The sequence below is a fragment of the Aristolochia californica genome, unplaced genomic scaffold (genome assembly GCF_029961685.1).
Source record: "Aristolochia californica isolate CCGP_79_NKW_82.1479 unplaced genomic scaffold, dmAriCali1.0.hap1 SCAF_14, whole genome shotgun sequence".
NCBI lineage: Eukaryota > Viridiplantae > Streptophyta > Magnoliopsida > Piperales > Aristolochiaceae > Aristolochia > Aristolochia californica.
The window spans coordinates 12,557,932-12,584,484 of record NW_027181815.1 but is presented as its reverse complement, the minus strand read 5'-3'; the positions used below and the strand labels follow the sequence as shown (position 1 = coordinate 12,584,484).

The following is a 26,553-nucleotide window of genomic DNA, read 5'->3' as shown; positions in this document are numbered from 1 at the left end:
TATTTGTTCCTACTTTTCCCTTGAACCTTTTATATGTTAGTTAGCTAACTAAAATTTTTAATTGCTCTATCACCTTCTCACCTACTTCTTGTGTTTTTTAGGATCTTGTAATGAAGCAGGTGATTGGTGGAGGCCATGAACAAGGGGGGCTCTACTACCTAGATTTGTCTCAAATAAATATTCTTTCAACTAGTGAAACCGAGACAAGTTTATGGCACAACCGGTTGGGACTTCCATCTGCACAATCTCTTCATCATCTTTTTCCTACTCTTAAAGCAAGGTCAGAATTAAATTATGAAGTCTGTTGACAGAGCAAACACCAGAGAACTACATACTCACCGCGTCCAGAACTTAAAAGTGTTACCTCTTTTTCATTGATTCATATAGATCTATGGGGACCCTTGAGTGTCTCAAATATTTCCAAAGTCAAGTATTTTATTACATTTATTGATGACTTTAGTCATACCACTTGGGTATTTCTTTTTAAAGAACGTTCTGAAATACCATCCATATTTAAGTCTTTTCATGCTATGGTACTCAATCAGTTTGGTAAGAAAATAAAATTACTCCAGTCTGATAATGCCAAAGAGTATACTTCCAAAGATCTTGACTCTTTTTGTCAAGAAAATGGCATTATCCATCGGACTTCGTGAGCCTACACCCCTCAAAAAAATGGTGTAGTAGAACGAAAGAACTGTCATATTCTTGAGGTAGCCCGCAGTATATTATATGTCATTAAAGTTTCATACTTTTATTGGCCACATGCCATTCTCACTACATGTTTTCTTATAAATAGGCTACCTTCTTCTGTTCTAGGTAATAAATCCACATAGTCAAAATTATTGCCAAATGATGACCCTTTTGCACTTCCCTTGAAAGTCTTCGGGTGTCAATGTTTTGTTCATGTTACTTCCCCACAATATAGTAAACTCGATCCAAAAGCTATAAAATGTATTTTTTTGGGATATTCTCTCACATAAAAGGGCTATGTTTGCTATAATCCCACTCTCCAACGTTTACTTGTGTCTAGAGATGTCACTTTTTTTGAAGAATCTTCATATTATTCTGATAGTGCCCCTCCAGGACTGTCTTCAATACCAAGTTCTCCTAGAGCCGGTTGTGCCCCTTGATACAGAAATGGTTCAACCCCCAGACACACTAGTTGACACCACACCTACTGAGTTCATGGATCCCACATAGGTAAGTCCATCTTCCCCAGTTTTTTTGGCCCACAATATGATACTCGTCCAATTGCCTTGAGAAAAGAACCCATAACTTCCACTAGGCCTTCCACTTCTCACCCCATTTCAAATTTTGTGTCTCACCAACGTTTATCACCTCTATGTTGTGAATTTCTTTCATCTATTTCCTCCATATCAGTCCCATAGTCCTATGAGGAGGCTCTCAAACATCTAGGGTGGAAGGTGGCAATGAATGAAGAAATGTAGGCACTATATGAAAATTAGACATGGGCTCTCGTTCTTCCGTAATAAAAAAAAACTTATCAATTGCAAGTGGGTTTTTACGGTGAAACATAATCCAGATGGGTCCATTGCTCATATTAAAACTCGCCTTGTTGCTAAAGGCTATACAAAGTGTTATGGTATTGATTATGAGGAAACTTTCTCACCAGTGGCCAAAATGAACTCGGTATGTATTTTATTATCTTTGGCTGCTAATTCTTCCTGGAAGGTATATCAGCTTGATGTGAAAAAAACTTTTCTTAATGGGAATATTAAAGAAGAGATTTACATGCATCAACCACCTGGTTATGTGGTTGAGGGGGAGTCGGTATGTCAATTAAATAAATCTCTTTATGGTCTGAAATAGTCTCCTCGAGCGTGGTTTAAAAATTTAGCCAAGCCTTCATATGGGCTGGATTTCATAGATATTCGGTAGATCACTCTGTATTTGTTAAAGACACACCCAAGGGCAAGGTGATCCTAGCAGTATATGTTGATGATATTATTTTAACTGGTAGTGATCCCAAAGGCATCCAGGAAACCAAAGAAAAGATATGTGCAAAATTCAAGACAAAAGATCTGGACTAAAATATTTTTTGGGAATTGAAGTACTACAATGCAAACATGGGATTGTACTATCTCAAAGGATGTATTTCCTTGATCTACTGGAAGAGACAGGAATGATGGGGTGTAGACCAGCAAACACCCCGATGGACTCAAATAAAAAATTATGTGCGGGTACTGGAGAAGATGTGGATATTGGAAAATATCAAATACTTGTGGTAAGACTTATTTGTCTTTGTGTAACAAGGCCAGATATATCATATGCAGTAACTATGGTGAGCCAATACATGTACAAACCACAAATCAGCCACTGGCAAGCTTTAGAAAGAATATTGCGATATTTGAAAGGAGCTCCAAGAAGAGGGCTTCTCTAAAAGAACCATGGTCACTTCAACATAGAAGGATTCTCAGATGTAGACTGGGCCGGATCCTCGAATGACAGAAAATCCCCTTCGAGATATTGTACTATCATTGGAGGGAACTTGGTTACATGGAGAATACAGAATGTAGTAGCATGGTCTAGTGTAGAAGAAAAATACAGAGCCATGGCACACACAGTTAATGAACTTCTATGGACAAATCTCTTCTCATTGAACTCTCTTTTTATAAAGAAGCTCCTATGGATCTATATTGCTATAATCAAGCGGCTATAAATATCACATCAAATCCTGTCTTCCATGAGAGAACAAAGAAAATTGAAATAGATTTCCACGTCATACGAGGAAATTTTCAAACAGGCATATTATCTCTTAACATATGTTGGAAGATGGGCTCAAGCCCATGAGCTCAAGACAAGAAGCTCACACGTCAAAGGAGTGGCATATGTGTAAAATATGGTACTTTTCGTAAATATGGCATAGAAGTGTAAATATATGTTTCTTTTATGTCTTTTGTTTTATCAAGTTGTAGCCCTAAGGGCATTGTAAAACTATAAATAAAGGCATTAGCTAAGAGGTAGGGCATTGAAACACTCTCCTCTCTTTCCACAAATTCGTCCAACCCTCATTTTTCTTTTTGACGCAACCCTCTTCTTCCTTAATCCAAACTCTCTCCTTCCATGTTCTTCTTCTTCTCTTCTCCTTCTCTCTTCTTCTTCTTCTTCTTATTTCCTGTTGATCTAAAGTTCCTTTCATGAGATCCTAAATTCTACATGGTATCAGAGCAAGAAGTTTAGAATCTCTCTTCATGGAGTTATTATGAAATCTGATCAAGAAGTTGTAAAAGGAGTTCAGTCTTGAAGAGATAAGTTCATGCTCTTCTTATTTACGTTTTTTTTGTTTCCTTTTCTTATTTACATACTCATTTTTACTGTTTTTCTTTACTTCTTAAATTTTGACTCACATCAAGTCAAGATAAATCTTTATATGTTGTAAGGATTTATTTCTATCACTAAATTGATGTTATAATCTTGACTCCTTGTAAATCAATTACAAGAGTGATCAAGATCATTTGCTGTTTGCATCTTATTAAGATTGATGGGTGAAATTCAATTACCTTTATGTAATTTGGATTCATCTCATTTGAGGTAGAATTCCAGCACATGTTGCTGTATCTTCTCCTACTTAAGGTTGCTCATGGGTTTGTGTTATGTTGTTGGATGCCAATTGTATGTTTGATGAAATTTCAGTAGTCATTTACCCTTTGTAGTTCCCTTTTTTTTTTTAACTTCAACAATAGAATTTTTGTTTACGTTGAAGTCTCCCATGAGCTGAAAATAAATCTCTTCCAAGTGTCTTGGTTTGTCATTAAATCTTCTCTAATTTTTTGTTTATTGCTCGTTTGTGTTAGAGTTTGGATTAAGGCCTAATCGGTTGCATATACTTTCTTCTCTTTGTTCTTATGAATGCAAGAGAAGTTGAGTGATAGCTGGATGTTATTATCACTTTCTAAAGGCACAAATTTGTTGATAATTTGGTGCTTGCCCTCATGAAAGAAATTGGTTCTTGTTCTCTTTTGTTGGTGACTGATTTGGTCTACGGGTTCTTCAAATTACATTGAGTAATTGTTCTTTGAAGAAGGCATTTTCCCTTGACCTCCATATTTTACTTGCCTTATCATGGAGATTGGATACAAAAGTAATAAGAGTGATATAATATTACTACAATTCCACTTAGAGGTCTCTCCAATAACATGAGCTGGTCACAATCAGTTCAGAGGGTTCTTATTACTCGTGACCTTTTGAGCCACGTTGTTAACTTTCCTCCTCCGATTGATGAAGAAGATGCGTCCTACCATAAGTGGGTATAACATGGTGATAAGTTGGCTCATTAATAGCATGGAAGAGCAGGTGGCCAACAATGTGGTCCACTTAGAAACTGGCAAGAGCATATGGGACACTTGGGCCAAGCTTTACTCAAGCACTGCTTCATTTCAAAAAATATATGATGTCTTACAAAACATGCTGCATATGAAACATAGAGATAACGTTCACGAATTTTTGGCACAATTTCGAGGTCTTCTTCAATAATGGAAACTAGCTCAGCCATATTCCACTGATATTTCCATTCAAGAACGACAAAGAGAAGTTTTGGCAGCAGCCATTTGCTTATCGAATATTAAACCATACCTTGAGGTGGCCAAAACTGAGCTTCTAAGTTCTTCTGCTCTTCCATCCTTCGATGATATTAGTGCTACATTATTTTGGATACCAGATCCATCCCCTCCTTCTCCTATTGATGCTCCATTGACGATGTTCTCTGGCAATTGGGGAACATCTTCCTCATCCCGAGGATGGGGCAGAAATATGAGACGGGGTCAAACTATGAGAGGGGCTGCAAATAGAGGTGGTAGAACGGGTCAAAATTCTTTTCGTACTGAGCCTCAACTTTGCACTTATTGTGGCCGTCAGAACCACCTTGTCGCATCATCCAGAAATGTGACTCTTACAGTTGAGGGCTATGTTGCATTTCAAAAAATGAAGTCCTTCATGGTGTTGGAATTTGTGGAATCATCTATTCCCTCATCATCTACTTCTACCACTACTATTGCCTCAGGTATGCTTTCTTCCTCTTCTTCTTCCTCCTCTTGGATCATCGACTCCGGGGCCTCCGAACATCTATTAGGTAACAAACACTTGTTACAGTCCTTATCTCCTTGTTATCCTCATAAATTCATTATTATTGCTGATGGTACCCAAACCAAGGTCATTGGCAAAGGTTCCTCCTCTCTTACTTCATCTATTCCCCTTCAAGATGTTTTGTTTGTTCCTCAATTTCCTTTAAATTTGCTCTCAGTTAGTCAATTTACCAAACAATTAAATTGCTCTATCACCTTCTCACCGTCTTCTTGTGTCTTTCAGGATCTCACTATGAAGCGGGTGATTGGTGGTGGCCATGAAAAGGGGGGTTTGTACTACTTCACTCTTCCACCATTTGCTGCATTATCGTCCACCACATCTGAGGCCCAACTTTGGCACAAACGACTTGGTCATCCGTCTACCCCTTCACTTCGTTCTTTGGTTCCATCTTTAAAAGGACTTTCTAATTTTAGTTGTGAGGTTTGTCAATTAAGTAAACATGTCAGGAGTACATATTCTCCTCATCTTACAACTACAAGTACTGCTCCTTTTGAGCTAATACATTCTGATCTATGGGGCCTTTTGTGTGTCTCAAATATTTCCCAAGTTAAATATTTTGTCATTTTTTTGATGATTTTACTCGAGTGACTTGGTTATGTCTATTTGAAGAACATTCCGAAATTCTTCCTTTGTTTATAAATTTTCATGCTATGGTCTTGACACAATATGGGAAGAAAATTCAAACCCTTAGATCTGATAATGCTAAGGAATACATGTCTCATGACTTCAAATCATTTTGTGAGAGTAATGGGCTTATTCATCAAACATCATGTGCCTATACTCCTCAACAAAATGGTGTTGCTAATAGAAAGAATCGTCATCTTCTTGAAGTTGCTCGGGGCCTCCTCTACTCCATGAAGGTACCCTATTTCTATTGGCCTCATGTTATACTTACAACATGCTTTCTAATTAATAGGTTACCTTCATCAGTCCTACATCATAAAACTCCTTACTCTGTGTTATTTAATGGAGACGATCCTTTTTCTCTTCCTTTGAAAGTGTTTGGATGTACGAGTTTTGTTCATGTCACTTTCCCACATAAAAATAAACTTGATCCTCGGTCTATGAGGTGCATTTTTTTGGGGTACTCTCGCACCCAGAAAGGTTATGTCTGTTACAATCCTACCCTTCGGAGGATGTTTATCTCTAGGGATGTGACTTTCTTTGAGGACACCCCCTTCTACTCCTCCCATGATGCTCCTCCAGGATGGACTCTTCCTTCTACTACTCCTTGTCCGCTTGTGCCGTTCAATCTTGAAGTGGATCCATCACTTGATGCACCAGCTATACCTTCACCTGTGGAGTTGTCGGATCCACCTGAGGTAAGTCCTTCTCCTCCTATGTATGGGCCTGAATTTTATACTCGGCCTATTTCTTTAAGAAAAGAACGTCGCTCCTGGACTACTTCACATCCTATCTCAAATTTTATGTCTCACCATCGCTTGTTTTCCGAGTGTTTTCAGTTTCTTGCGTCCCTTTCTTCTACTTCTGGTCCACAGTCGTATCAGGAGGCCTTGAGACATCCAGGATGGAAGGCGGCTATGGATGAAGAAATGAATGCCTTATACAAAAACCAAACCTGGTACTTAACATCACTCCCGAAAGGTAAAAGATCGGTTGATTTTTGATGAGTTTTTTTCGGTGAAACTTAATCCGGATGGATCTGTTGCTCATCTTAAAGCTCGACTGGTTGCTAAGGGCTATACACAGTGCTATGGATAGATTATGAGGAGACCTTCTCTCCTGTTTCAAAATTGAATTCAGTACGCATCGTCTTATCTATTGCTGCTAACTCCTCATGGCCCGTCTATCAGTTAGATGTTAAAAATGTTTTTTTAAATGGTGATATCAGTGAGAAAATTTATATGGTTCAACCTCCAGGTTATGTGGTTGAGGGGGATTTAGTATGCCGGTTAAAAAAGTCTTTATATGGGCTTAAGCAGTTCCCTTGGGCTTGGTTTGATAAATTTAGTCAAACACTCCTACGGTTTGGTTTTCATCGGTGCTCAATTGATCATTCCGTAAATTATAAAGATACGGCCAAAGGGAAAATATTATTGGCCGTATACATGGATGATATTATCTTAACCAGTGATGATGCTTTGAGCATATAAGAGGTGAAGCATATAATATGTTAGGAATTCAAGACTAAAGACCTTGGTTTGCTTAAATATTTTTTGGGTATAGAAGTTCTTAAATCTAAACATGGGATAATATTGTCTCAAAGGAAATATGTCTTGGATCTCCTTGAAGAAACATGAATGAAGGGTTGTAGACCAGTTGACACACCTATGGATACAAATGTAAAATTATGTGCCACAAATGAAGAAGATATTGATATTGGTAAATATCAAAGACTCGTGGGACAACTGATTTATCTCACGGTAACTAGGCCAGACATATTATATGCTGTATGTGTGGTGAGTCAATTCATGCACAAACCACAAATTACCCACTGGAAGACTTTAGAGAGAATATTAAGTTATCTAAAAGGAGCTTCAGGAAGAGGATTGCTGTATAAAAAACATGGGCACTTCAACATAGAAGGCTTCTCAGATGCAGATTGGGCTGGATCTCTTGATGATAGAAAATCTACATCAGAATATTGTACTTTGGTTGGGGGAAACTTAGTTATATGGAAAAGTAAGAAGCAATAAGTGGTTACAAGATCTAGCGCCGAAGCAGAATACAGAGCTATGGCCCATACCGTTAGTGAACTTTTATGGGTCTGGACCCTTCTTACCGAACTAGGTTTTTATAAAAAAGGGGTCCATGAATCTGCATTGTGATAATTAAGCAACCATTCATATCACTTCAAATCCAGTTTTTCATGAAAGAACTAAATATATTGAGGTGGATTGTCATTTTATACAGGAGAAGTTTCGAGCAGTAATAATCTCTCTCAAACGTGTGTCGTCTCAAGAGCAAGTAGCTGATATTCTCACTAAGCCCGTTACATCTAGAATCCTATCGTTTATATGTGGCAAGCTGGGTATTTATGATGTCTTTCTCCTTCAGCTTGAGGAGGAGTGTTGAAAGATGGGCTCAAGCCCACGAGCTCAAGACAAGAAGCCCACACATCAAAGGAGTGGCATATGTGTAAAATATGGTACTTTCCATAAAGATGGCATAGAAGTGTAAATATGTGTTCCTTTTATGTCGTTTGTTTTATCAAGTTAAAATTCGTCCAGCCCTCATTTTTCTATTTGACGTAACCCTCTTCTCCCTTAATCCAAACTCTCTCCTTCCACGTTCTTCTTCTTCTCTTCTCCTTCTCTCTTTTTCTTCTTCTTCTTTCTCTTTGATCTAAAGTTCCTTTCATGAGATCCTAAATTCTACAACATATATCTTCACAGAGTCAAGGTGCAGACATTCTCACCAAACCAATCACTCATAAAATTTTGGCCACCGCAGCAAGCTGGGCATTTACAATGTTTTCTCACCCCCATCTTGAGGGGGGAGTGTTACAAGGGAGGTTCCACCAAGCTTGCACAAGCTGGTGGAACCCACCATGAGAATGAGGGATGATTTGATGAGTCATCACATGAGCTGGCATGTGTTGGAAAAGTTTAAGATCAAGTAGGACTACCACAAGCTGGTTAACTTATCTCATAAGTTGGAAGATTAAGTGGGACTCACACAAGCTGGTAGGAAGATCAAGAAGGACTCTTAAGGAGAGTCACGAGCTAGTTAGAAGGTCTAGTGGGACCTACAAGATAGACACAAGCTGGCCTCTTATCCTAAAGATCATGTCCTCATAAGGAGTTAGTATTTGAGTTATGTTAGACTTGTAGTTTACTTTGAGATATCTTATCATGATAGGCTTATCTTGAAGTGTTAGAGATCGAATGTAATTAGGAGAATAAATTGTAATTATACATGGACTCTACTATCAATAGAAGACCTTGTATATGGATTATAATTAAGAAAGGGAGTTTACATTTTTCTCTTTCACAAGAAGAACTCTTCTCTTGCTTAACCTCTCTCCTTTTTTTTCAATTTTTTCTCTTCTCCTCACCCAAGAGCACTCTCTGTCCTCTTTGTTTTTTCTCTCTTTTTCTTCTTGCTCGTGATTTCAGAAAAGGGATCCAAAATTCAACACCTCTATTTATAATAGAGGAAGGTAGTAGAGTCCAATTACAATTAAACTACCTTTGTCCCAATTACACCCAAACTCTAACACTTAAAGATAAGACCTAGCATAATTAAATAACCCAATATAAATAGAAGACTAACATCACTAAAACACTTTTTAACTGAAACTCTTCTATAAGACCTACTTCCATAATAATTCTGGTTCCATAAGACTCTTTATTATGTACGACTCATCATGCCACCTCACATGATCATGGTGGGTCCATATCTTATGGGCTTGGGCCCATCTTCCAACACACTTGGATATGTGGGCCTTCCTTGGTCGTGTGGGCCTGGACCCATCTTCCAACGCTCCCCCTCAATCTGGGGGTGAGAGAACATCATGAACACCCTACTTGTTGCAAATGATGTATAGGATCTTCTCGTATACAATTGCAGTCCTCCATATCTTCCAACACTCCTGCTCACACAGGTGCTCTCTTCCATGAGGCTCAACTGGCATAAGATAAGTGACAGTAAAATCACTCCAAGCCGTATGACATCTCTCCATACTCCAATCATAACCCATGCTAGATGTAGGGCATACTCCTATCATTCGCATGTAGTGGCACTCCTATCTTTCGTAGGTAGTGGGTCTATACGCAATGCTTAGAAGTTTAGTAAAACTCCTCCATCATTGTGTCCCTCCACTGGACAACGACTTTCAAGTGGTAGGAGTAATAAATGCCAATTAAGGAGGGGGAGGGGGGGGGGGGGGGGGGGGGGGGGGGGGGGGGGGGGGGGTGGTGTTAACGTATATGTAGTAATAAGCTCCTCCATCACGGTGTCCCAACCCTCACCGACTCTTAAACGTGATAAGTGAGTAATGCTTGTCATTCAAAAGACGACAATAAAAGACCCATGGGTATATATATATATATATATAAAATGTCTCAATGGACTTAAAACCCCCATATGTACATATGTATGGACTTAAACTCCCAACCGAAGCAACAAGTAAAAAGGTGGTCCCAAAGATGTATGTGAGAGTCAAATAAAGGATAGAAGGAGTAAGGTTGTCAAATAACCAATAGGTAATGGGTAAACAAGAAGATAGGATGTTGAGGCCACAACTTTTTCATTAATAATGTCTCATCATAAGAGACACAATAGCTACAGCTGAAATGGGCTTGGGCCCATATAACATGAACCAAAATAATAAAAATCCTTGTAAAAGGACCCGTGCAATAATCTGATGCAAGTATCTACACCAAATAATATGTTGACCAAGGAATATGTTGCAAATACCTCAAAATAATAATCCAACTGGAGAAATAGAATCTAGTCAAGCCGAGTATGGTATCACCAATAATTACTGCATTTATTACTGTGAGTCAGGATTCTTGATCTTCAATTTTTTTCCTACAAAAAAATTCTTCTTAGATGCAAAAACTTCATATTTTTTTGTTTTCCCTTTCTTGAATATTTTGGTCACATAAAATTTACCACAACATATGGAATAAGATACTTCTTTCTTGTACTTTTTCTACTTGTCCCATTCAAGTTGGGAGGTAATGGAAATGTTCCCAGCTGGAACCAAATAGCATAGATGTAGTAACCAAAAAAGGGGTAAGTGAGATATTTTATTGATATAGTTGATCAATAATAGTAACTCAAGAAGTGACAAAAACAATCGGCTTAAATTCGGATTTTTCAATGCAATAGGATACCAGTATGACCTTTGATTTTTCCAATGCGAATATATCCTTAAATATAGATCAGATTGACATGAAATTTTCTCCTTCTGAAACTAGAATTAAATAAATTTCATCCAAGTATAAATTATCTTCATAAAATATACTTCTATTCAGATATATAATCTGATTGATTTCGGTCTCAGTCGAACTAAGTACTCTTTCCCCTTTTTCTAGCATGACCATTGACTCTTCCAAGATCAGTATCTCCATATTAAAAACTCAAATCGAGAATTGGATTAATAGGAAAGAAAAAACACTTACGAATATTTCTATTGATATATAATTTTCCATATAAAGTCTCGTTCTTTATAGCATAAAATGGCATAAAATTTGAAGCTTTATGCTGTTGCTCGAACCTCTCTTGGAAACTCACCTTTCCTGCTTCAAATATTGATATCTCTTTGAAACTATGATTGTCAAAATTATTTTTTTGTTGGAAAATAGACTCGAATATTTTTTCGTCAATATATATTATAAAATATTAAAATCTCATTATAAAGGTGAAAACATAAATCAAATAACAAGTATAGAGACTAAAAAAGAATAAATACAAACCTAAACTACTAGAAATAATAAATAAAAAAGATTACATTACCTCTATGGGTTGACCAATTCAACTCACAGAACATAGATTACATTACCTCTATGGATTGACCGATTCAACTCACAGAACATGCTCTGATACTATGTTGAATTTATGGAAAATAAAAGTACTTTATTGACTTATTGTAATCAGAGTACATGAAGGCTCTATTTGTAATAGAGGAAAGTAGTAGAGTCCAATTAAAATTAAACTACCTTTGTCCCAATTGCACCCAAACTCTAACACTTAAAGATAAGTCCTAGAATAATTAAATAACCCAATATAAATAGAAGACTAACATGACTAAAACACTTTTAAATTGAAAGTCTTCGGTGAGACTTGCTTCCATAATAATTTTGGCTCTGTAAGACTCTTTATTGTGTAGGACTCATCATGCCACCTCACGCGATCATTGTGGGTCCCACCAGCTTGTATGATCTTGGTGGGTCCATATCTTATGGGCTTCGGCCCATCTTCCAACAAAAATGGTGGAAAAGTATTTCTAGTAACAATACATCTTTAGGGACCATTAGTGCCTCATGTTTCCTGGAAACACTTTTCTTGCAGAAAATTCTTACTTAGAAAATTTTGCGGTACAATTTTTTTTGCTAAAACAAAATACTTTCTACAACTATAAGTCCTTGTTTGTGCATTTTTTTCATAAATGTTGAAAACGTATTTCTTGTAAAAATACGTCTCCAGGGACCATTAGTTCCCCGTGTTTACTAGAAATACCTTTCTCACACAATAAGGCCTAGTTAGTGATTTTTTTTCTAGAAACATTGGAATAATATTTTTAGAAACAATACGTCTCCAGGGACCATTTGTGCCTTTATTTTATAGGAAGAAAGGTTTCTGCCTAAAAATTCTCACCAAGAAATTTTGTGGTAAGGCAATTTTTGCTAAAGCAAATTACTTTCTACAACTATAATACTTTGTTAGTGCATTTTTTCTAGAAAGTTGGAAAATTATTTCTTGTAAAAATATATCTATACGGACCATTAGTGTCTCATGTTTCATGGATACACTTTTCTTGTTGAAAATTCTTACGTGGAAAAATTTGTGGCAAGAAAATTTTATCAAAAACAAGTTAGTTTCTGTTGAATTTATGGAAAAGAGAAATACTTCATTGAATTTTTGTAATCATAGTACATGAATCTCTATTTATAATAGAGGAAGGTAGTAGACTCCAATTAAAATTAAACTACTATTAAACTACACCAAAACTCTAACACTTAAAGATAAGTCCTAGTATAATTAAATAACCCAATATAAATAGAAGACTAACATGACTTAAACACCTTTAAACTGAAACTCTTCAATGAGACCTGCTTCTATAATAATTTTGGCTCTGTAAGACTTCTTATTGGGTAAGACTCATCATGCCACTTCACGTCATCATGGCAGGTCCCACCAGCTAGTGTGATCATGGTGGGTCCATATCTTATGGTCTTGGGCCTATCTTCCATCACTCTTGAATATGTGGGTTTTCCCTGGTCGTGTGAACTTGGGATCATCTTCCAAAACTCTTGAATATGTGGGCCTTCCTTGGTCGTGTGGCCTTGGGCCCATCTTCCAACACTCCCCCTCATGCTAGGGGAGATAGAACATCATGAAGTCCCACCTTGTTGCAAATGATGTATAGGATCTTCTCATATAAAATGGTAGTCTTCCATATCTTCCAACACTCCCCCTCACTCTGGGAGGTAATGGCAGTGATCCCAGCTTGAACCAAATAATATAAATGAAGTAATAAGCTCCTCCATCATGGTGTCCCAAACCGGGCACTGACTGTCAAAGGTAGAAATGGGTGATAAGTGGGTAATGCCTGTCATTCACAAGATGGATGTTGGAAGATGGGCTCTTGCCCACATGACCAAGGAAGGCCCACATATCTAAGAGTATTATAACATGGGCCACACGACCAAGAAAGGCCCACAAGATGGGCCCAAGGACACACCATGATTACCACGAGCTGACATCCTTATCACTGTTAAGTATTACAATGTAGGGCCCACCATGGTGCTCGAGCTGGTGGGACCCACCATGAGGACATAGGTCATCAAGAAGAATCCTAGAGGATTCGGGACACCAAGAAGAGTCTTCTCCCAAAGCAAGCTCGAGTAAAGAAACCAAGAAGCACAAGCTGAGTTGATTTAGAAGACTTGAAGATCAAGTGGGGCCCACATGATCTCACGAGCTTGCATAGTTATCAAGGTGCGCTGGAGAATCATGAGGGGCCCACTAGGATAAGGCCACGAGTTGGCTTATCCCTTATATTCAAGTGGATAATAAAGAACTCCTAGTCTTCTAGGAGTTCTAGTTTGAATAGGCTTACTTATATTGAGACTTACCTATTTTGAGACTTACTTATTTTGAAGAAGTTAGAGTTATAATGTAATTAGGATTGAATGACAATTTGTATGATGACTCTACCTCCTTCCCTCCAATAAATAGAGAGGTTTTAATTTGGAATTAATCAAGCAACACATTTTGGTTCTCTCTCTCCCTCTCCTTGCTTGGCGCAACTCATCTTTTCCCCTTTAATTTTTTCTGCTCTAGCCAAGAGCTCTTCTCCCATTTTCTCTCTTTTTATTTCTTCTTTGTTTTGCTTGTGATTATGGAAAATGGGTCCTAAATTAAACATGGTACCAGAGCAACATATTTAGGATCCCTCAACAAAAGATTGCTCTAGAAAAGTGATGATCAACTCCACTCCACTCAAAGAAGGCTCTTGTGAAGGAAGACTCACAATATTTTTCATATTGAAAATTATATATTGAGTCTAATTTCCAAAGAAGAATTATTTTTTCCAATCGGAGTTATCTACAGAGATATATATATATTTGAATGAGCGAAGGTCAGATTGTAAAAAGGTTCGAGCAGCAGTAGCAATCTTCAGATTCTGAGGTAATTTTTGCTATCTGTAAGTCTATTTTCTGACCTATTCAACCAATTCTCGGTATGATATTTTTACAAGAAGATATTCATCTTGGAAGAGTCTATGGTTGTTCTGGAAAAATAGGAGAAACCGAACTTAGTTCGGCCAGATGATAGAGACCGAAAACTATCAGATTATTTTTCTTCTGATAATTATATTTTATGAAGAGATGTTATACTTGGATGAAATTTATTTAAGTCTAATTTCAGAAGGAAAAAATTTCATGTCAATCTGATCTATACTAAAAGATATATTCGAATTGGAAGAATCAAAGTCATACTGGTATTCTATTGTATTGAAAAATCCGAATTTATGCCAATTGTTTTGCGCCACCACAGAAATTTTTTCATGGGATAAGATTTCCATGATATTGAAGATTTCTATTGAGCTTCTTATGAGTGGTTTTCTGGAAAAAAAATATAATTAGCATTGATGCAATATTTACATATACCGAGTTGATTGAAGAAGTGCTACTTGATGAAATTATTTGATGTTTTTTTTTAAAAAGATGAGCCTATCATGGTTGATGAGAATATGAGAAAAACAAGAGGTTATAGTACTGGCCGAATGGAAGATATTAAATGTACTCATTGTAAATTTTGGGGCCACACTATAGACCAGTGCTATTATAGGCCATGCACTTACTGTGGTACATATGGCCACAATAAAGAAATATGCTACAAAGCGTTTGACAAGTCAGAATCGAAAAGGGCTAATCAAGCCCTCATAAGTAATGCACAAGAAAACAATCCCCCAGCTGCACAAAAAAGTATTATTGATGTAGAGTATGAATTATTTCAGAAGATAAGACCAATGTAGGGTCTTCTCCTAGCCCATCTGCCACTACTGCTGCCACTACTGCTTCAGGTATGCTATCTGCCTCATCTTCATCCTAGATAATTGATTCATCAACCTCCGATCATCTTACAGGTAACAAAACTTTATTACATTCCTTATCTCCGAGTCTTTCCCACAAGTTTGTTACCATAGCTGATGGTTCACAAACAAAAGTCCAAGGAAAAGGTTCCACTTCTGTCACCCCATCACTTTCGCTCCATGATATTCTTTTTGTTCCTTCTTTTCCTTTAAACTTACTCTTTGTGAGTCAGCTTACAAAAAATTTTATTTGCTCGATCACCTTCTCACCTACTTCATGTGTTATTCAAAATCTTATAACTAAGCAGGTGATTGGTGGAGGTCATGAACAAGGGGGGCTCTACTACTTGGACGTGCCAAAATTCAATATCATGTCTACTATTGAGAATGAGACACATTTATGGCACAATCGGTTGGGACATCCTTCCATACAATCTCTTCATTCTATGTTTCCATCTCTTAACAAAAGGTCAGAATTCAGTTGTGGTGTGTTAGTTAAGTAAACATCAGAGGAGTACATACTCTCCTCGTCCTGATGTCAAAAGTACCATTCCTTTTTCTTCGATTCATACTGATGTCTGGGGGCCTCTAAGTCTCTCTAATATTTCACAAGTCAAATACTTTATCACTTTTATTGATGATTTTACTCGTACAACTTGGTTGTTTACTTTTAAAGAGCGTTATGAGATACCATCTATTTTTAAATCTTTCTATGCAATGGTACTCATGCAATTTGGTCAAAAGATAAAAATCCTTCGGTCTGATAATGCAAAAGAGTATGTCTCAAAATACCTTGACTCATTTTGTCAAGAGAATGGCATTATCCATCAGACATCATGTTCCTATACTCCTCAACAAAACGGTGTAGCCGAACGAAAGAATCGTCATATTCTTGAGGTAGCTCGAGGTCTCTTATATGCCATGAAAGTCCCATATTTTTATTAGCCCCATGTTGTCCTTACATCATGCTTTCTTATCAATCGCCTACCATCTACTGTTCTTGGGAATAAATCCCCCTACTCTAAATTATTACCACATGATGATCCGTTCGCATTACCATTGAAAGTCTTCGGTTGTCAATGTTTTGTCCATAATACTTTGCCTAGACACAACAAACTTGACCCTAAATCTCTAAAATGTATCTTTTTGGGATACTCTCATACACAGAAGGGTTATGTTTGTTATAGTCCCTCTTTGCAACGTTTATTTGTGTCTAGGGATGTAACATTCTTTGAATACTCATCATATCATTCTGACAACGCTCCACCGGGTATGTCATCAGTATCAAATTCTCCTAGACCAGTTGTGCCTCATGATACAGAGATGATCAGCCCCTAGAGACAATAGCCGATACCACACGTGTCGAGTTGTCGGGTCCACCAGAGGTAAGTCCTACATCACCAGTCATTTTTGGTCCTGAATTTGATACTCTCTCAATTTCTATTAGAAAAGAACCTCGTTCATGCACTCAACCTTCTACTTCTCATCCTATTTTCAATTTTGTGTCTCATCATCACCTCTCACCTTTATGTTGTCAGTTTCTTTCTTCTATTTCCTCCATATCTGTTCCACAACCATATCAGGAGGCTCTACAACATCCAGGGTGGAAGGCAGCAATTGATGAAGAAATGAAGGCACTCAATGAGAATCATACATGGTCACTGGCTCCTCTACCTTCAGACAAAAAACCCATTGGTTGCAAGTGGGAATAAACAGTTAAACATAATCTGGATGGGTCTATTGCACAACTGAAAGCTCGACTAGTTGCTAAAGGATACACTCAATGCTATGGCATTGATTATGATGAGACATTCTCTCCAGTGGCAAAAATGACCTCGGTACGTATAATATTATCCTTGGCAGCTAATTCATCATGGCCAATATATCAACTGGATGTCAAAAACGTCTTTCTCAATGACGATATAAAACCATATGCAGCAAGCTGGGTGTTTATGACGTCTTCTCACCCCCAACTTGAGCAGGAGTGTTACAGTGTGGGGCCCACCATGGTGCTCGACCTGGTGAGACCCACCATGAGGACGTAGGTCATCAAGAAGAATCCTAGAGGACCTGGGACACCAAGAAGAGTCCTCTCCCAAAGCTAGCTCGAGTAAAGAAATCAAGAAGCACAAGTTGAGTTGATTTAGAAGACTTAAAGATCAAGTGGGGCCTACAAGATCTCATGAGCTTGCACAATTATCAAGGTGTTTTGGAGAATCATGAGGGGCTCACTAGGGTAAGGCCACGAGTTGGCTTATCCCTTATATTCATGTGGATAATAAAGAACTCCTAGTCTTCTAGGAGTCCTAGTTTGAATAGACTTACTTATATGGAGACTTACCTATTTTGAGAGTTACTTATTTTGAAGAAGTTAGAGTTAAAATGTAATTAGGGTTGAATGACAATTTGTATGAAGAATCTACCTCCTCTTCTTCTATAAATAGAGAGGTTGTAATTCTGAATTAATCAAGCAACACATTCAATCCCGAGTTTGGTTCTCTCTTTCCCTCTCCTTGCTCGGCGCAACTCATCCTTTACCCTTTAATTTTTTCTGCTCTACCCGAGAGCTCTTCTCCCATTTTCTCTCTTTTTCTTTCTTCTTTCTTTTGCTAGTGATTATGGAAAAGCGGTCCTAAATTCAAAATTAAGGATAGTCCCACATACATTAGTGAGTACAAAGATCTTGCATTTATTAGTTGGAAGAAAAGGTTTCCTAAGTGGCTAGTCATTTTGGGAGAGGGGCTTAGACCCAATTTAACATGGTATCAGAGCAATGTTCTCATATGTGGGCATCCACCCAAATTATCCACATGCCTACACATGAGGAGGAGTGTTAAGGATAGTTCCACATACATTAGTGAGTACAAAGATCTTGCATTTATTAGTTGGCAGAAGATGTTTCCTAAGTCGCTAGTCATTTTGGGATAGGGCCTTGGACCCAATTTAACATCACATAAGTTGGAAGATCAAGAAGGACTCACAAAGGCATCTTTACCTTATGGTCATGTCCTAGAAGAGTTCGAGTTTGAGTTATGTTTTTCTTTTATCTATATTGAGTTATTTAATTATGCTAGGACTTATCTTTAAGTGTTAGAGTTTGGGTGTAATTGGGACAAAGGTAGTTTTACTCTAATTGGACTCTACTACCTTCCTCTATTATAAATAGAGGTACATGTACTCTAATTATAATAAGTTTATGAAGTCAATGAAGTATTTATCTTTTCCATAAATTCAACAACGGAAATAAAAGACCCACATGTATATATATAAAAAGTCTCAATGGGCTTAAAACACCCATATACATGATGGACTTAAAACACCAACAGAAGCAACACACAAGAGGTTGGTCCAAAGGGGTATTTGAGAGTCAAATAAAGGATGGTAGGAGAGAGGCTGCCGAATAACTAATGGGTAATGGGTAAAGAGGAAGATAGGATGTTGAGGCCTCGACTTCTTCAATAGTAATGTCTCATCCAAAGACACAATAGCACAACTAAAATGGCTTGGGCCCAATAACACATACCAAAATAATAAAAATCCTTGTAAAAGGACCCCATGAAATAATTTAATGTGAGTATTTGCACCAAATAATATGCTGACCAAGGAATATATTGTGAATACCTGAAAATAATAATCCAGTCGGAGAAATAGAATCGAGTTGCGTCGAGTCAAATAGTAGACCAATATAGCTGAGTCGCTGAAGAAATATGTATAGAACTTGGGACCTAGACACATATACCGAGGCAAAAAATAAGTAGCCCACGTTAGGTTGACCCGAGTCGAGTTGACCATGACCGGGTTGAGCTAAGTTAACTTGACAGATCTGAAATATCAAGTGATTGCAAGTTCGCTGGGAACTAGGCCCGATGTGGGTTGGGTTAGAACAGGTGCGGCTGGTGCTGGATCAAATTTTCCTAACTGAGGAAAAATTTAATCAATCTGCCTTTGTCTTCCTCATGGTGTTTCTTCTTCTCCCCCTCACCGAAAGACTATAATGGACTTGGTACACTGGTTCTCTGGTCCGAATCAGCACCTATCTTCTCGGCGGAAATAAAGTTCTTGGCAAAATAATCCACTGCACAGAAACAAAAAATGGACTCATAGAGTCATCTTGTCCAAGCGGCTTTGAACAGAGAGGTAGTCGGCGGAACATCCAGCCCTTTGTCTTCCTCGTGGTGCCGAACTGCTTGGGACAATGGTTGAAGGAGATAACTTGGATCAGTAATAAATCAGGTTTAAGGAATCAACGTTTGCTGCAACCAGAGTGTAATTGGTGGTGGGAACAGAGAACAACGGAAGTCCAGCAATAGTGCATCTTCTTCCCCAAAGAGAACTGGTTTCCGAACATCATGGACAGCAGCGAACCAGAGAGGTGATGCCAAAGAAGGAAAAACCCCAGCAAAGGATAATTGTTCCAACTGAATGATCCAGCAGAATGGTCTCTGCTATGATAATTCTGAAGATCGTAGGAAAATCCCAGAGAAGTAGCAGCAACAGTAAGTTTCTAAAATATTTTATGAGCTGATCACATGCTTTGTATAACTTTCTGGATATCAGGTATATTTTTCGAAGATAACGTCCAAAGATAAAACTTCCAACCAGCTCAACACTTCCAAAAATAAATGGTTTCACGAGAGAAGAGATAATTCCATGGTTTGAGAATAAAGATAAATCTAGCGGTGGCAAAAATAAGGTAGTAGGATAACAGACGACAATAATAATCTCCTTCTCGGCTACACATAAACTGATGGTTGATGTGAGAAGAATCTTCCCTTAACGCTGAACATAGCGGGAGAGCAGCATCAAAGACAGAGATAGATCATCGCGGTTGGCGGTCATGAACCAGAAACTCTCAAAAATAGAATAGTAGTATAAAGGTGAAAACGTAAAACAAATTTAGGTATAGGGACAGGAAAAAAGATAAATACGAACCTAAAATGCTAGAGATAATAGATCAGAAAAGATCACATTATCTTTGAGGGTTGACCGAGTCAACTCACAGAACATGCTCTGATACCATTTTGAATTTATGGAAATGAGAAATACTTCATTGACCTGTTGTAATCATAGTACATGAACCTCTATTTATAATAGAGGAAGGTAGTAGAGTCCAATTACAATTAAACTACCTTTGTCCCAATTACACCCAAACTCTAACACTTAAAGATCTAACCCAATATACTTTCTACACTTATACTTCCTTGTTACCACATGTTTTCAATATTTCCTGACAAAAGCACTAACTAGGCTTTATATTTGTAGAAATTAATTTGTTTCAACAAAAAATGCATTACCGCAAAATTTTCTAGGTAAGAATGTTTGCTCGAAAACCGTTTCTAGGAAACATACTAATGGTCCCTAGACACATATTTTTATGAGAAATTAGTTAACATTTTAAAAAAAAAAAGCAAAATCAAGGCCTTATAATTGTAGAAATTAATTGGATTCAGCCAAAATTGCCTTACCACCAAATTTTTCAGGTAAAAACTTTTAGCTAGAAATGTGTCCAAGTAAAATATGAACCACTAATACACCTTGAAGACGTAATTTTACCCAAAGTACTTTTGCAACATCTCTATTAAAAAGGCACTAACAAGGCCTTATAGTAGTAGAAAGTAATTTGATTGAGCAAAAATTGCCTTACCAATTTCCTAGTAATATTTTTTTGCTAGCAAAAGGTTTCCTGGAAATAGGAGGCACGAATGATCCCTGGAGACATATTTTTACTAGAAAATTTTTTCAAACTATTCACGAAAAAATGCACTAACAAGGCCTTATAGTGGTATTAAGTAATTTGTTTTAGCAAAAATTGCCTAACCACTAATTTTTCCTCGTATGACTTTTGAGCTAGAAAAGTTTTTCCACAAAACATAAGGCATTAATGGTCCTTGGAGAGGTTTTTTTACTAGAAATATATTTCCAACATTTCCTAAAAAAATGCACTAATAAGGCCTCATAGTTGAAGAAAATAATTTGTTTACTCAAAAAATTCCTTACCAGAAAAATTTCCTGGAATAAAATTTCACCTAGAAAAGTGTTTCTAGGGACAATGAAGCACAATTAGACCCAGGAGACATAGTTCTACTAGAAATACTTTTCCATCATTTCCTGAAGAAAAAAAAAGCACTAACATGGCCTTATAGTTGTAGAAAGTAATTTGTCTCAGCACAAAAATGCCTTACCACAAAATTTCCCTGGTAAGAAGAGCTAGAAAAGTGTTTTCTTGAAACTAGAGGCATAAATGGTCCCTATAGACGTATTTTTACTAGAAACACTTTTCCAATATTTCCTGAAAAAAACACTAATAAGGCCTTATATTTGAAGAAATAATTTTATTTCACCAAAAATTGCCTCAAAATATTTTTTTCCTAGTAAATAATTTCAGCTAGAAAAGTGTTTCCAAGAAACATGAGGATGTAATTTTCAATGAACACATATTCTTACTAGAAATAATTCTCCTATGTTACCTAAAAAATGCATGAAAAAGGCCATTAAATATATTAAAGTAATTTGTTTCAACCAAAAAATGCCTAACAAAAATTTTCCTGCTAATAATTTTGAACAAGAATTTTTTTTTCAGGAAACATGAGGCACTAATGGTCCCTGGAGATGTTTTTTTACATGAAATATTTTTTCCAAAATTTCTAGAAAACATGAGGCAACAAGGAAGTATAAGTGTAGAAAGTAATTTGTTTCAACAATAATTTCCTGGTATGATTTTTAGCTAGAAAAGTGTTTCCAGGAAACATGATGCACGAATGGACCCTGTAGACATATTTTTACAACAAAATACTTTTCAAATGTTTCCTGAGGCCTGATAGTTTTAGAAACTAATTTGTTTAATCAAATATTGCCTTATGACAAAATTTTTAGGGAAATTTTTTTAGGAAGAAAACTGCTTCAAATAAACATGAGACACTAATGGTCCCTCAAGACATAATGTTACTAAAAATACTTTTCCAATGATTCTTGAAAAAATATACTAACAAAGCCTTATATTTATAGAAAGAAATTTGTCTAAAAAAAATCCCCTTACCACAAAACTCTCCTTGTAACGGTTTTCAGCTAGAAAACTGTTTCTAAGAAACATGAGGAACAAATGGTACCTAGAGACGTATTTTTCTTAGAAATTCCTTTGCTAAATTTCCTAAAAAGAATGCACTAACAAGGACTTATAGTTGTAGAAAATAATTTGTTTCAGCAAAACTTGCCTTACCACAAAATTTTTCGGGTAAGAATCTTCAGCTAGAAAAGTTTGTCTAGAAAAATGAGGCAAGAATAGTCCCTGAAGATGTATTTTTACTGTAAATTATTTTCCAATGCTTCATGAAATATGCAATAACTAGGCCTTATAGTCTTTGAAATTAATTTGTTTCAACAAAAAATGCATTACCACAATTTTTTAGTAAGAATTTTTTCTTGAAAACTGTTTCTAGGAAACATGAGGAACTAATCATCCCTGGAGACATATTTTTACCAGAATTTATTTATGATATTTGCTGAAAAAGGCACGATCAAGGCCTTATAGTTGTAGAAATTAAATTCAACAAAAATTGCCTTACCACAAAATTTTCCAGGCAAAAACTATCAGCTAGAAATGTCTTGTCAGGAAATGTGAGGCACTAATACACCTCGAAGATGTATGTTTACTCAAGTGGTATAAAGTAATTTGTTTGAGCAAAAATTGCCTTATTCATGCCTCAAGTTTTCTGGACACACTTTTCTAGCTGAAGATTTTTAACGGAAAGATTTAGTGGTAACGCAAGTTTTGTTGAAACAAATTATTTTCTACAACTATAAGTCCTTGATACTGCATGTTTTTAGGAAATTTTGCAAATGAATTTCTCAAAAAAATACGTCTCCCTGTACCATTTGTTCCTCATGTTTCTTGGAATCGCTTTTCAAGCTGAAAACTTTTACGAGGAGAGTTTTGTTGTTTAAGGGGATTTTTTGTTGAGACAAATTTATTTTTGTAACTATAAGGCCTTATTAGTATATTTTTTCAAGAATCATTGGAAAAGTATTTCTAGTAACATTAAGCCTAAAGGGACCATTAGTGCCTCATGTTTATTTGAATCAATTTTCTTCATAAAAAACTTTCCCATAAAATTTTGTGGTAAGGCAATATTTGTTTGGACAAATTAGTTTCTACAACAATCGGGCCTCAGGAAACGTTGGAAAAGTATTTCTAGTAAAAACATATCAATAGAGTCCATTTGTGCATCATGTTTCCTGGAAACACTTTTGTAGCTGAAAATTCTTACTAGAAATATTTGGTGATCAAGCAATTATATTTTAAACAAATTACTTTCTACACTTATACTTCCTTGTTACCGCATGTTTTCTAGAAATTTGGAAAAGTATTTCATGTAAAAAGACCTCTCTAGGGACCATTAGTACCTCATGTTTCCTGAAAAAATATTTGTAGTTCTAAATTCTAACAAGGAAAATTTTTTATTTAGGCATTTTTTTGTTGAAACAAATTACTTTGATATATTTAATGTCCTTGTTCGTGCATTTTTTTAGGTAAAATAGGAAAAGTATTTCTAGTAAGAATATGTGTCCACTGAAAATTAGAGCCTCATGTGTCTTGGAAACACTTTTCTGGTTGAAAATTTTTACAAGGAAATTTTTTTGTTGAGGCATTTTTTGTGAAATAAAATAATTTCTACTGATATAAGGCCTTATTAGTGTTTTTTTCGGGAAATATTGGAAAATGTTTATAGTAAAAATACGTCTATAGGGACCATTCGTGCCTCAAGTTGCAAGGATACAATTTTCATGCTAAAACTTCTTACCGGGAAATTTTTTTGGAAATGCATTTTTTGTACAACCAAATTACTTTCTTGAACTATAAGACCATGTTAGTGCATTTTTTTTAAGGAAATGATGGCAAAGTATTTATAGTAGAACTTCATCTTCTGGATCTAATTTAGCTTCATTGTCCCTTGAAAAACTTTTCTAGCTGAAATTTAATTCCAGGAAGATTTTGTGGAAAGGAATTTTTTGAGTAAACAAATTAGTTTCTTCAACTATAAGGCCTTATTAGTGCATTTTTTTAGGAAAATTTGAAAATTTATTTCTAGTAAAAATACCTCTCCAAGGACAATTAATGCCTTATGTTTCGTGGAAAAACTTTTGTAGCTCAATATCATACGATGAAAAATTACAAGTTAGGCAAATTACTTAATACCACTATAAGGCCTTTTTAGTGCATTTTTTTCTGGAATAGATTGAAAAATATTTCTAGTAAAAATATGTCTCCGGGGACAAATTGTGCTTCCTATATCCTGGAATCTTTTTTCTAGAAAAAAATTATTACCACGAAAATGGTAAGGCAATTTTTGCTAAATAAAATTACCTTCTACTACTATAAGGCCTTGTTAGTGCATTTTTTACAGAGATGTTGCAAAATTATTTTGAGTAAAAATACATCTTCAAGGTGTATTAGTGGTTCATATTTTACCTGGACTCACATTTCTAGCTGAAAGTTTTTACCTGAAAATTTTTCTGGTAAGGCAATTTTGGCTGAATCCAATTAATTTATACAATTATAATGCCTTGATTGTGCATTTTTAAAGAAAAAATTGGTGAATAATTTCTAGTAAAAATATGTCTTTAGGGATCATTAGTTCCTCATGTTTCCTAGAAACAGTTTTCGAGCAAAAATTCTTACCTAGAAAATTTTGTGGTAATTCATTTTTTGTTGAAACAAATTAATTTCTAAAACTATAACCCTAGTTAATGATTTTTTTAGGAAATATTGAAAAATAATTTCATTAAAAATACATCTCCAGGGACACTTCATGCCTCATATTTGTTGGAAACACTCTTCTAGCTGAAAATTCTTACCTGAATTTTTTTTTCAGCCATTTTTTTGCTTAAACAAATTATTTTCTAAAACTATAAGTCCTTGTTAGTGAATTTTTTAGGAAACATTTGAAAAATATTTCTAGTAAAAATACGTCTCCAGGGAACATGAGGCAAGTAAGGCAACTTTTGATACCAGTATCTAGCCGTGTTGGAGCATTTTTTAAAGAGATGTTGGAAAAGTTTTTTTAGTAAACATACATCTTCGTGGTGTATTAGTGCCTCACATTACCTGACAAAAAATTTCTAGCTGAAATTTTTTGCTTCAAAAATTTTGTGGTATGGAAATTTTTGCTGAGTTTAATTTCAAAAACTATAAGACCTTGATCATAACTTCTATTAAAAATATGTCTCCAGGGATCATTAGTTCCTCATGTTTCTGGGAAATAGTTTTCAAGAAAAAAGTCTTACAAAATCATTTTTTGATAGTGCATATTTGTTGAAATAAAATAATTTTTACTACGAGAAGGCCTAGTTATTGCTTTTTTCACAAAACACTGGAAAATAATTTGCAGTAAAAACATGTCTTCAGGGAGCATTTGTGCCTCATGTTTTCTGGATACACTTTTCTATCTAAAGATTCTTACTTGAAAAATTGTGGTATGGCAAGTTTTGCTGAAATAAATTATTTTCAATAACTATAAGTCCTTGTTAGTGCATTTGTTTCAAGAAATTTTGCGAAACAATTTCTCATAAAAATACGTCTCCAGTTACCATTTGGCGCCTCATATTTCTGGTAAAAACATTTCTGGTTCAAAATTCTTACCACGAAAATTTTGTACTTAGGCAATTTTTTGTTCAAAGAAATTACTTTAATATATTTAATGGCCTTGTTCGTGCATTTTTTTAGGTAACATATGAGAAGTATTTCTAGTAAGAATACTTGTCCATTGAAAATTAGAGCCTCATGTTTCCTGGAAACACTTTTCTAGTTGAAAATGTTTACTAGGAAAATTTTTACTTGAGGCAATTTTTTTGTGAAATAAAATACTTTCTATTGATATAAGGCCTTATTAGTGTTTTTTTTCATGAAATATTGGAAAAGTGTTTCAAGTAAAAATACGTCTATAGGGACCATTCGTGCCTCAAGTTAGGAAACTCTTTTCTAGCTAAAACGTCTTACCAGGAAAATTTTGTGGTAAGGCATTTTTTTGGTGAAACAAATTACTTTCTACAACTATATGGCCATGTTAGTACATTTTTTTTCAGGAAATGATGGAAAAGTAGTTCTAGTAGAACTACGTTTCTTGGGTCTAATTGTGCTTCATTGTCCCTAGAAACACTTTTCTAGCTGAAATTTAATTCTAGGAAAATTTTGTGGTAAGGAATTTTTTGAGTAAACAAATTAG

The 26,553-nt window shown here is 35.9% G+C and overlaps 1 protein-coding gene across 1 annotated transcript; it reads left to right on the top strand.

Moving 5' to 3' along the window:
• The first annotated feature begins 2,110 nt into the window (after positions 1-2,110).
• On the top strand, positions 2,111-3,265 carry LOC137949402 (uncharacterized mitochondrial protein AtMg00810-like). The gene is made up of 3 exons (XM_068795464.1): positions 2,111-2,302; positions 2,405-2,584; positions 3,188-3,265. The coding sequence occupies exons 1-3, from the start codon at positions 2,111-2,113 to the stop codon at positions 3,263-3,265; spliced, it is 450 nt and encodes a 149-aa protein (XP_068651565.1).
• The last annotated feature ends 23,288 nt before the right edge of the window (positions 3,266-26,553 follow it).